The following is a 12,361-nucleotide window of genomic DNA, read 5'->3' on the forward strand; positions in this document are numbered from 1 at the left end:
CTTGCAAGAATAGTTTTGTTTTGCAAGCTTAAATGTAATTTTAAATTTATTAGGTACATTATAATTGTGAAAATGCTTATGTAAAGTACACCTTATACCAATAAAATTGAAACACATTTGCTTTATCAGACAACCTGAAAAATCTCTCTAACTTGACCCTGTTATCAAATAGGATACATATGCTTGCTTTAAACTTTGATTTTTTTTAAAAAAGCAAAAAAGGAAGAGTAATATATAAACAGGACAATGCTAATGAGGTTTTTTTTACTGACGAACATAAGTGAAGTTTTTCAGTTCTCTGCAACAAATTTTGTTTGTTCTGTACTGATACTGAGCCTTAGTAGATGGCTTTTCAATGAGTATGTAAACACTGGTCAGTGGTCTTACAAGTAGTCGTCATAGCAGCCCTTTCATCCAGATCCACATTACTTAGTATGTGATTAGGCTATCTTTGTTATCTTCACTGTTATACAAGACCTCACATTTTCTTTCATTTAATAGTGCATTGCTTTCTTTTTGATTCTGGAGTACTGAAATGTAGCCAGAACAATCATTCCCCTTTTCAGATTTATGTTCCGTTATAGTCTTTAAGAGAAAAAACAATATTTTCTGTTTCTTTTGCCAGCTCAGGCTTTTTGGAAGCTTTTGATTTTGAATCTTCATCATGATCTTTAATATTGGAGTCATTCACATTATCCACTTCATTCTCAGTAGCAGATTTTACTCCCTGTCCATCTTTCAGCAGATCTCAACCCCTCTCTGCTGATCCTTCTGTGCTTTGCTGTTACACCAAGTTGCTTGGACAATGCTCCCCAGAGCTTCAAGTTCTTCTATAGTGATCACTCTAATATCTTACCAGATGCATTTGAAATTGTAGCCATTTCTTTCAGATGTTATTTTAACTGAAACTACACATATTCTGTTTGCCATTAATGCTTTTATCCAGTTCAATGAAATCTTCATAGTTCTCGCTACTAAGCTGCTGTCCAATCTTTTTTCTTTTACTTTTGGGTATTTTTCTGTTTTCTCAAATTTGCATTGAACAAGTGAAGTCACCATTTAGAGAGAGCAAAGGGCTAACAAGTGATTCTTTGCCTCCCTTTTTTCCCCAATAGCATCAGAATAAGACTGTCATAAACATTTACATTACTATCTTATACTTCTGAGGAGAGGCTGAGTGAACTAGGCTTATTTAGTCTAGGAAGGAGAAGCCTGAGGGGGGATTTAGCAGCAGCCTTCAACTACCTGAAAGGTGGTTCCACAGTGGGTGGAGCTGGACTGTTCTGAGTGGTAGCAGATGACAGAACAAGAAGCAACAGTCTCAGGTTGTAACAAGGGAATATTTGGAAACACTTTCTCACTAAGGGCTATAACACACTGTAACAGGTTACCCAGACAGACAGGTCTATCCTTGGAGGTTTTTAAGAACCAACTAGACAAAGTTTGGCTGGGATGATATAGTTGGGGATAGGCTTGCTTTGGGCAGGGAGTTGGACTAGATGATTTCCTGATGTTCCTTCCAAATGTAATTTTCTGTGATTCTATGATCTTCATCTTTTGTGAGAAACAGTGAGAAATATTTGTACAAGTGTACCAGGATGGATTGGCATACATTATGGCATTTTAAATTGGCAGTCCTAAAGCATGCTATAAAACATCAAGTGGAAAGCAGTTTTTCTAAGAAAGGTGCCTTCTCATTGGTTAATATAACCACTAAACAATGCAGATTTGAAAACTGAGAACTCAGAGAAGCTATAAAATGGTTATGAGAGCCCCTGAATGGATGATCCTGATAAGATGCATGATGTTTTCTTGAGTCGGAGGCTGGGTCCCAATGCCTATAATAGCTTTGCAAGTCTCTTGCCCCCTCTGGACCCCTTGAAAAGTATATGACCGATTGTGGCATGTTTATGAAGTTTACTCTCAAAAGTTAGATATTTGTTCCCCTGAATCTTTTTTTATAGAAAATCATACAGCCCTAGAACTCAAAGCTTTAATAAGAGGCTCATGGATTCAGTATATGTTACTTTAAATGATGCCAAGATAATACACGAGTAGTTTCTTTAAAATGCTCTGTACAAAAAGTCCTTTGAGAAGGTCTGAAACGTTGAGAGGGGGAGCTGGTGTGTTGAGGTTACCTCTAATTCCTGTCTGATATTAATGGCTGGGGAGCTGTCCAGAGTACTGCGCGAGCTGAGCATGGTGTTGAACTGTGGCACTCGGCTGGGATCTCACTTCTCTTCCAGCAGAACTTGTTTCACGACCACTCCTGAACAAAGCAGTCGCACGCCTTGCTCTGAATATCTAGAACTTGCACCATGCTCTGGATGTAGGAGGATCCTTCCTTTTTCACTGACCAGCTTACTATTTCATTTTTGGTTTTAGCTCGTTAGGTAAATGAGGTTACCATAGGGATCATTTTATGTTCCAGTTAGCTCTGGCTTTCCCCTACGTACTACTTCTGGCTGCTTTGCTCCCACCTGACTTAAAAACCAGTTCAGGAACTGGAAGCTTGTCTTGTTCCTGTGGGTTTTTGGTGCTGAGACCCTCTCCGTCTTTGCTAGGGGAAGTGCAACAGTTGTCTGGTCATGGAGCAGGGATCTTATTGAACTGAATAGGAACAGCATCGGCATCTTTCTCCAGGGGGTGATCACCAGGGGTCCTGGTTTTCTTCAATTTAAAGGAATTCCCAATTTTCAGTTTAAAAAAAAAAAAAAAGTAACCCTAAGTCCACAGTTTTCCATGATTCAGACAAAACATTCTCTCCCTCTCTCTCTCTCTCTATATACATATATCTATTGATAAATTAATATATGGCTATAGATTGATGCAATAGATATTTCTATAGAGATATCTATCAGTAGCGTTTCATCTGAATCACGGAAAATTGTGGATTTAGGCTTACTTTTTTTAATCGAAAATTGTGGGATTTTTTAAAACCAGAAAACCAGCAGGATCCGGGTGGTCAGAGACGTGGGCCCAGGCACGTCCGCGGCGCTGGGACCGGGCGGGCGCTAAGGTGCCGGGCGGCGGCGCGGACTTCTCACTCCCAACAGGGGTCCCACCCCACCCCGCCATAGCTGGCCGTGTCGCTGCCTGACTGAAACGGAAAGCCGCCGGGGCTGCTCCTCCCCGCCCCGCCTAGGACTCCTTCCGCTTGGCCACGCAGCGGCGCCTGCTTGCGAGCCGCTGGGAGGTTGTTCTTCGCGGAGCAGGCGCCAGCTCGGGCAGCCCGGACCGGCGGGCGGTGGGGCGGGGCCGGGTGGGCGGGGCGCTGGGTGGAGGCTTAAGCCCGGGTGGGGGGGGGGGGGTCCTCGCGGCCCGGGTGAGGTCACTCTTTGTGGCTGCAGTTGGCAAGATGGCGCCGGTGTTAGCGGACGCGAAGCTGCTGGCGCCGGAGGGGCCTGGGGCGGCCGAGCTGCCCAGTGAGGAGGAGGAAGGGCAGAACCTGTGGTGAGCGGCGCGGCCTGCCTGGCCCGGCTTGGCCGGCCCGGCCCGGCCCCGAGCGGGGCCCCGGAGTGGGGGCGGGTCGCGCTGCTGAGTAATGGCGGGCGGGGAGGGAGGGGGAGCCGGAGCCGAACCGAGCCCCGTGTCGCTTCTCCCCGCGCAGGTCCTCCATCCTGAGCGAGGTGTCTACTCGCTCCCGGTCCAAGCTGCCGTCTGGCAAAAACATCCTCGTCTTTGGTGAGTATTAACTGCAGGGGGGTGTTTTGCCACAGAGGGGCGAGCACACACAGCAGGGCCTGCATCATTGCGCGGGGCTAGGGGTTTTCACATGGGTCCGGGTCCCAGTGCCAGCGTACTTCGGTCTGAAATGCAGCAGCTTCCCTGCCTTGGCAATTGCATGGGTGCCAGTGTTGAGGCGTTTGTGACCCCTTGCGAAACTATTCCCAAAGACACAGAGTCACTGTCAATCTCAAATTTTATTCAGCATGCTGGGCACCCTGAGCGAACTCAGAGGCCCTGAATAAAACTGTTAGAGGTGATTTATAGTTTACAGACAAGATGTGCGCGTAGGTGGGAATTTTCCACTGTGACTATCAGGGCAGTGTGGGAAAACTCTTAATTATTTCAAAACTGGGTTTTGGCTACATGTTTGTTTTGAAATGGTAACTAATAGGGAGGAAACTTACTTCAGACTTCAAAGTGAATAGGATTTGCTCATTTCAGAGTCTTATCAGCCTATCCTTGGAGGCTGAGTCTGCTGTAGAAGTCTAACTGCTACACTATTATTTACGATCTTGTTAGTAAAATTTCTACACCAGCTGATTGAAATCCATAGGCCTTGGGCTTTGCACGCTCACCGGTTCAGCCAAATGGGTTTTTAAAGCTGTCCAGGGCTGTCACTTCTTTCCCCGTGTAGGTGGGACCTGCTGTTGGCATTGTCTTGGCAGGTGATGACTTCAGGCTCTGAAGTAAATCGGGGGTCTCTGCTTGGGTGGAAGCTGATAGGTTTATCTGAACCTGGTTTTGTTTTTAGATGCAGGTTTAAAACGGCATCGTGCTTGCAGTCTAGATGCCGCCTTAATCTGAAACTTCTGGTGACATGGTTTGGGATCAGTGGAGAACAGCTGGTTTTTCGGTCAGTTGGACTGCAAAAGTGTTGTTTGCCTGGCTGAAACCCAGGAAGTGAGTCTCGCTCCAGACCTAGAGCACCTGCGATTGGTGCCTGTCCATGTAAACTTTGCTTTTTGTTAAGTGCCCGTTCCTCTACTTTTTAGGATTCAGCTCGTTCCAGTAAGTTCATTCACATGAACTATGTAGTGTCCAGGCTGCCAAGCACTCTGTGCCATTTGTTAGCTATCCTTATGTATTATGTTCTTAGCATATGTCTTCAGTGTGTTGTAGTCTTAGTGATAAATTCAACTAACTGTTTGCATGGAGGTTTTAAAACAAGTCCTTCCCCCCTAGAAACAAGACTGGTTGTTTTGTTTTGTTTTTTCCTGACTACTTGAGCACACTTAAAAACAACCTATTCTGCAAAGAACAGATTTCTGAACGTATCTTTTTGTTGTACAAACTTACTGGCAGGTGACGACGGTTCAGGTAAAACAACACTTATGACTAAAATACAAGGAGCGGAGCATGGCAAGAAAGGAAGAGGGCTGGAATACCTATACCTAAATATTCATGATGAAGACAGAGATGGTGAGTTTGCTACGTCTGCATACAGCGTTGCACCAATCAAGTCACTGATAGGTTTTTGTAATTTTTATGCATTTTAGTAGTGTGTATTTTGGATTACACCCAAGTGGCTGGGTTAAGCATTCTGTTACTGTGTATGTCGCAAGAAAGTGATGTAGCTGTTGAAAGAAAAATGCATTTTGCACTGAGTACTGTCTCTTTCACTGTTCTCACAGCTTGGCCTCTTCAGGAGACAAAATACCTTCGAACAACATGTTCTCAGAGGATCCATTTACTTTCAGGGTAGATATTTTGCTGATGCTGATAGACTGGTAGATCATTCTAGCTGCTTATAATCATATACAAATGCAACTCAATCCATGCTCCTGCAGTGGGGAAAAATTAAAGTGACATGTCCAAGAGCAACCTGCAGTCTAAATTTGGATTTACTGGGTCTTGTAACTTTTTTTTAAAGCAAGCTGTATGTAGGCCACATTTTCCTGTATCTTTATACATGTTGGCTAGGTGATTACTCTTATCTACATAAGAGAGAAATTTCAGTAAAGGTTATTCAGTGAGTAAAAAGAAGACTAAGACACTGACAGAATTAGTTTTTCCCTTCCCCTATGTAAGAGTGCATCTCAATCTCCTCCTCCTTCTTCTTCCCAGAGCTGTTAAAGTACTGCTTGCTTCATTGCTATTTTTCCCAGCCTGCTGGAGACAAGATGCAATGTAATGGGTTGGTGAAGGTCTACCAGATGGAGCACTGGTGTTGGTTCAGGGAGACCTAGGGATTCTCTCCAGTTCTACTTCTGATCTTCTCTCTGATCCTGGCAAAGTACTTAACTTTTGTGCCTTATTTTTCCTGTCTCTACATGGGAATGATGATGCTGACTACTGTTTATGACAGCTTTAGGATTAAAATGTTTCTTTATCCCTGAAAACAGATAGCAAGAAGAATATCAAGTACCCCAGATTCCAACTTGTGCATGTGGCTTATAACCCTTAAGCTTACATCAGTAATCAGTGGGGCGGCTCTGCCTTTTGAGGTTAGTACTTGGATTAGAGATGTGCTCTGTTCCCTTGTGGAGTAAGAGTAGACTGTCCTCATTGCCAGTGTCAGGCAAGTCAGTGCCAACTAAAGACGCTTCTGCTAGATGGATTTGTATGCCTTCAGTGAGCACTTAGACATCCCCAGCTTGAAGGAAATCTTTTGTGCTTGAACTTTTCATTGCTGAGGCCAGTCTTCCCTTTGAATTACGTACACCACAGAATTACTTTCTCAACATTGATACTTTGCTCAGAACTGAAGAAAGTGCTAAACAAACATGCCCTAGCTTTGGTGTGGGGGATGGGGGCTCCTTTTGTATCACAGAGATTTTTGTTGTTATGCTCCAAGAAAGATAATACCATACAACAAAGCTGTTAGTATGGAGCTCTTTAGCGCTCTGAGGATTCAGCCTGAGATGTCTGCCTTAGTTCAGTCAGAAATTGGTTTTACTGTTGTCACTTCAGGACTGGTATTCATGCCATCTTTGACTGGTGATGATTCTTTAGTGCCATTGTCAGGACATGTAGCCATGAGAGCTCCTTCTGGAGAAGGTTAGCTTACCTCCACCTTACTTACAGGAAAAAAACACTTTGTTGTATAAAATTTCCTGGTTAGTTTTTGGGTGGCCTGGGAGGTCTGAGTGATTCTTGAACAGATTCAGTAGTGCCATCCAGGTTCTGAAGGTCTTGCTTTCTTAGGTTCCTTTGGTCATCCTCTTTAACCTATGGGGCTTTTCTGGCTGAGGTCCTCACCAGTCAGTTTGAAGATACTAGGTCTGTCTTTAAACCTGTTGTAGTTCCCAAGCCAATAAATGTATATGATTCCCTGCCATGTTTGTCACTCTGCAGTACTAACATCTGCACTATTGCCCCTTTCATTGACCCAGTATTCTGACAGCCTTCCCTGTTTAGAGGAGGAAGGAAAGGCTGTGGAGATATGCAAAAATACTTTTAACCAGGAAGAAGGGATTTCTCACTCCTCAATCCCTGTTGGGGATGTGATCCTCTTGTCTACACTGTCATCTATCAATTTGTTTGGAAACTTCAGGTTTTTAGTACAAATACACTGTTGGGCACGGCTTGATTCATTCAGGCCTTTGCATGAGTCACATCTGTAAAAGGTTTTAGCAGGGCCTGTAAAAAAAAAAAAAAAAATCCAATTCCTGACTCTCTTATTCTCTCCTGTTGTTAGCATCAGCAGCCAGTAAGCTATGTAGGAAAATAGGTGAGACCCATCCATCAGCCAGACATGCCAGATTTTTTTCCCTTGAAGTGAAAATCAAGTGCTCTGTGTAACTATGGCCAAGAACTAAACTGATATGACAACGTACCAGTTTTCTCCTTGGGAAGAGATCCCTTTTAATCAAGGATGTTTCTGAGGAGCAGCTAAACGCAGCAAAACAGAGGAATATAGTGCTCAAGATCATACCACTAGCTTAGCTCATGACTTATTTGACATTTTAGACCTGTATGTTAATGGAGTGGCCATCTACAATCTCCAAGCTTTCATACGACAAAGGGAAATCACATCAGCCATAGGTCTCTAGAAGACTTCAATTTAAGTCAGAATAGGAAAGCCTTCATATCGCTTTGCTGTGCTACTGGAAACCTTCTCTGGTATCTTTAGGTTTTTCAGCCTTGGCTACTGGAAACCTTCTCTGGTATCTTTAGGTTTTTCAGCCTTGGTTCCTGAAACTGTTAATTATGGGAGGACAAAAGAAAAAGAACTTGACTAGAGTCATTATCTGCTTCCTTCTCCCCTTGTGTTGTCTTTGGGAGTAAGGTGGCAGACTTAGTAGTTCAAGAGTCTAGGGAGTGATGCTTATTCCCCTTGATCCATATGGAAATTATTTAGTCTCTTTACTTGAAATAGCACTACTGTAGATTTCTAAGCATGTGCTCTACTTTGCCCTATGATTCTCGCCTTTTTCCCTCAGGATTGTGTGGTCTAAAATGCCTACTTTTCACACAACAATTGGGCCAGTTTGTAGAAAATGCCTCTTTTGTGAGGCAACATTATTGCTCGTAGCTATGCTGTCTTTTGGCTTTCCTCCCACACCAGCAGCATCTGCCCAGTTCTTGGCTGTGGACAACATCTGTCTTGGGTGCCAAGCTATTTATGCAGTCCTTTAGTTAAATAACTAGCCAGTTCGCTTCTATCTTTTGCCAGACATTAATCATTCAATTTAATGTGCAAACTACTTTAGTTGCTTGGGTCTTTAGCTGTCTTGGAACACATCCACTACTGAATTTGCCTGAAAAATCTCCTTTCTAGGGTGCTGGCCCAAACTGTCTAGGTGAAGGCATTTGTTCCAGAAGAGGTTCAGGGACACCTGGGATCCTTCTAAATCATTAGCTTCAGGTACAGTTTCCTTGTAGTTTATGGCTTCTTAGCTTATCTGCATTAGGAATAACATTTATTATGATGTTGTGAAATTCATTAAAAATACACAACTCAGATTTCCTATGTTAAAAGGAATTCTAGGGATTACTAGGAGCTGTTCCTGAGCGTCTCTTTTCCCAATCCATTGTGATCACCATGTATGTATCCCATCTGGACTGGTGAGCTTCCCAAGAATTGGCATTTGTAGTTGGCAGTGCATGTAGGAGATCTAGTCATATAAACTGCCCTTTAAAATCTCTCTTGCTGCTGGTAAGAGGCAGTTCTTCAAGCAACAGTGCACAGCAGACAAAAGCAGGAGGCAGTGGTTATGTGATATTAAACTTGGTGTTCAACTAATTAAGTGCATCTCTGCATATTAGTTGTAGCGTTACTGGACTGCTTCATTTGCAATCCAAGTGGTTTTTGATAGCTCCAGACGTATCCAGAGTAGCATCATTCTGTTACTGCATTGCTGTTTGTCACAAAGTTGAGTTAGTTGTGCTTCATAGTGGGTCTGTGCAAGATCATTAAAAGATGTTCCAGTTGGATTAGTTCTTCCAGCCTGATCCAGGTGCTCTTGGCACACAGGTTATTATGGGAGCCTCCATTTTGGCTTTGGAGCTTCTGACTTGAAGATTGTGTCTTGTTTCACAGGACATGATTTTTATTTTCTTAGTTTGGATCACAGATGTCTAGCTGCCTTTTGGGCGGATATGATTTGATAAACACTGCAAGTTTAAATGATTCTCTACGCCAGTGGCCTCCAAACTTTTTTTTGATTGCGCACCCCTATCAGTAAAAAAATTTTTGAGTACCCACCCCCAATATATGTATATTTATAGAAATAGAAGTTGTAATATTTTCTTCCTGCACCCCAATGGATAGTCTTGCACACCCCCTGGGTTGCGTGCACCCCACTTTGGAGACTACTGCTCTACGCTACAACCATAGCCGGGGTCAGCAACCTTTTGCTTGCAGACTGGGTCTGGCTGAATTTCCTGAAGGCTGGGTATGTTGGAGGTCATGACTTACAAGTGAGCAATATGCAAATGCAGCGCTCACTAAAAACCCACAGTCCTTTGGGTAAGCAAGTAACTGTACAAAGTTAATGATACCAATAGGAAGTAGGATGGGTGAACAGAGTTTATAATTAAAAACAATTATTGACCTATATTTCTGTGGTGGTGCTTGAATAACTTACGTGAATGAACCAAGTAGTAAATCAACCAAGGACTATTTTTTGAAGTCTGTTTGTTCTTTTTTAAGAGATTGCAGCTCAAGGCACCATAAAAGCGATTATGCTGAAGAAATAAGCAATATCTCAAACATAGATACTCTCAGTCTCTTATTCTGTACACTTTTTTTATTTTAGCATCTCTTGATGCAAACTCAAGTATTTTGCTCATTAGCTTAACTGTATGAGGATAGCTGGATTTGCTATGGTCCTGTTTAATGAGCAGTTAACTCTCTTCTGTAAAACAAAATAAAACGTAATCTTAGAACATGAGGAAAGTAGGCTTAAATTAATTACATACCTTAAAACTCTTGGTCTTATGACAAGTGCCTAGTATTGCAGTGAAAACAGATCTTGCTATAGCAGTGGAATCGGATTATCATAGATGTTAATTTTGCAGAATATTATTTTTGCATGTTAAGAGAGAGAGAAGTGTCTATAACTTAAAATTGTAGTTAGATTTATTATCAGAGTAATAGTTTTGCTTATCTACAATACAAATAAAAATACATCATCCTCTGTGGTAGAATTGCAGCACTTACTAGCAGTGTCTATGTTAAGCAGGACACTGACCAAACGACTAGGAGAAATGTAGATGCCAATGTACTGTATTGTATGTGCTATTTTTAAGATCATGACTTGCATATAAACACTAAACAATTTTAGAAAAGCAATTTATATCATTACGTTGTAGCCTCTTCTCTCCTTTCAATTCCTGAGCCAAGTCTCCTCTTCCCCACTGGTGCCAGTGTGAGTGGCTCCAGCGGCTCTTCCTCTGCCTAATGGGAGAACACTTCTGTCACTGCAGGGACTCTGATGTCAGCCATTTTGTGAGGTTGGGTGGGAAACAGGGGAACTGAAGATCCACAGCTTCCCTTAGACAGCAGTACCAGAGTGAGAGCTGGGGGAAGCTGTTCTTCCTCAGGAGGGAGCAACGAAGACAGTTTGGTTGCCTTTTTATTATAGCACTAGCAAATTGCCCCTCAAGAATGATGGGGGTGGGGGAACAACAACAGAGTGCCTCATACCACCACCCTGTGCTGCTGCTGCCACCAGCCTGCACTGCTGCCCCTCCGCAGGCAGCAGCCTGCCACCCCCCTTCTGCCCACCCCCTAGTGCGGGGCGGTGGTTGGCAGGTGCGGCTGAAGCACTCAGACTGGTGGGGTGGTGGAGCATCCCGGGGTTGGGAGGGTTGCAGCTGGCCGGGAGCAGGGTGGGGTTTACAACTGCCTGTGGGGGGGGGGATGGAGGAGGCGGGGGGTTGCAGCCAGCTGGTAGGATAGATCAGGGATGTCAAAGGTGGGGCCCACAAAGCCATGGTATCTGGTCCACTGGGCTTGTGGGGAGCTGGGAATTTGGTTGCAGGGCCCTCCATTGAATCCCATGGTACAGGAGCCCCAGTGGGGGTGGGTTCTGGTGGCAAGGGGGCAAATGCCATTTTCAGTGACTCCCTGAGCCAACACAGCAGCTCAGGCATGACTTATGCTGAGCTACTTGCCCTACTATCAAAAGTGGGTCTGGATCTAGACTGTGAGGCACTCCCCACCCCTCAATCCCAGTCCGGATCTGGTTTGAGTATACGTGCAGCTGATAATGCTGCTTAGACTGTGCTTCAGGTTACTCGGAGCGTACAAAGGTACCGTATGGAAACAGGAGTCTGTTCTGAATTGCTTATAACTTTGCCAATCTTCTGTTGTTTAGGCTGCATTTTTAGGGGCCTATCTTGGGCTGTTTTTTGTAAACTCCAGCAAAAATAGTTCAGTTATTACTGAGAATATGAGGGGTGGGGAATAAAGGTTTTTTTCTCTCCTTATTTAAAAGAATTAGTTTGAAGTTCTGATAACTCTGGGCTTTGATGGCAAGATTGAAACTTGTCTGGGGGATTGCCTTTGTGTAAGAAATGTGCCTTTAATGCTCTAGGGGTAGAGGTAATACTTACCTTTGGCTGATGTATAAGTGTGTTAAATCTGTGTGCATTTTTTTGAACAACTTCTAAGGGTTTGGTTGCTAAGCTCGAAAGATCCCATGTGGGGGAAGCAGGCCGTTCCTGGGGTGGTTGCTCCCAGCAGGGTTGACCTGTGCTAGAACTGAGGGCAGGGAGACTTTCTTCAGCTGGCAGCATGAAGCCTGACTCAAAACATGGCGAGGACAAGAGCTAGCCTGGGTTGGGGAATCAGGACAAAGAGCTGAGGGAGTATGGGTGAGGAGGGGAAGGAAATGAGAAACAAAGGGATTAGGAGAGCTGGGTCTGAGAGCTTGGAATGTGGTTATCTGGACTGATGAGGCCTTGCTTCACCAGAAGAGACTATCAGTCCCCTGCCTCATTCATTACATACTGCAGCAAATGAGGCAGTGTTCCTCAGTCAACTTTATTCATTCACTGTACATCTCATATTCAGGCATGCTCCGTTCCCAAGTACTGAATGAGGAGAGCTTGTATGGAAGATGCATGGAACTGATGCATATTAGACTGTGTAATGTCTGTGCAGTCGCAGTTCCGACTTCACAGCTTTTGCTTTCCCTTTTTTTGTGTGTTATGTATGCTCTGTAGAAAGTAGGGAAAACAAATG

At 43.8% G+C, this 12,361-nt stretch overlaps 1 protein-coding gene across 1 annotated transcript in view; it reads left to right on the top strand.

Moving 5' to 3' along the window:
• The first annotated feature begins 3,330 nt into the window (after positions 1-3,330).
• The window catches only part of DYNC1LI2 (dynein cytoplasmic 1 light intermediate chain 2), a 43,179-nt gene continuing 34,148 nt past the window's right edge, over positions 3,331-12,361 (top strand). Inside the window, exons 1-3 of the mRNA XM_019535890.1 lie at positions 3,331-3,453; positions 3,611-3,684; positions 5,032-5,148. Coding sequence (XP_019391435.1) covers positions 3,359-3,453; positions 3,611-3,684; positions 5,032-5,148 — 286 coding nt within the window. The 5' untranslated portion in view covers positions 3,331-3,358. The remainder of the gene's footprint in view (positions 3,454-3,610; positions 3,685-5,031; positions 5,149-12,361) is intronic.

Source organism: Crocodylus porosus, unplaced genomic scaffold (assembly GCF_001723895.1).
Source record: "Crocodylus porosus isolate Cpor-Errol unplaced genomic scaffold, CroPor_comp1, whole genome shotgun sequence".
Classification (NCBI taxonomy): domain Eukaryota; kingdom Metazoa; phylum Chordata; order Crocodylia; family Crocodylidae; genus Crocodylus; species Crocodylus porosus.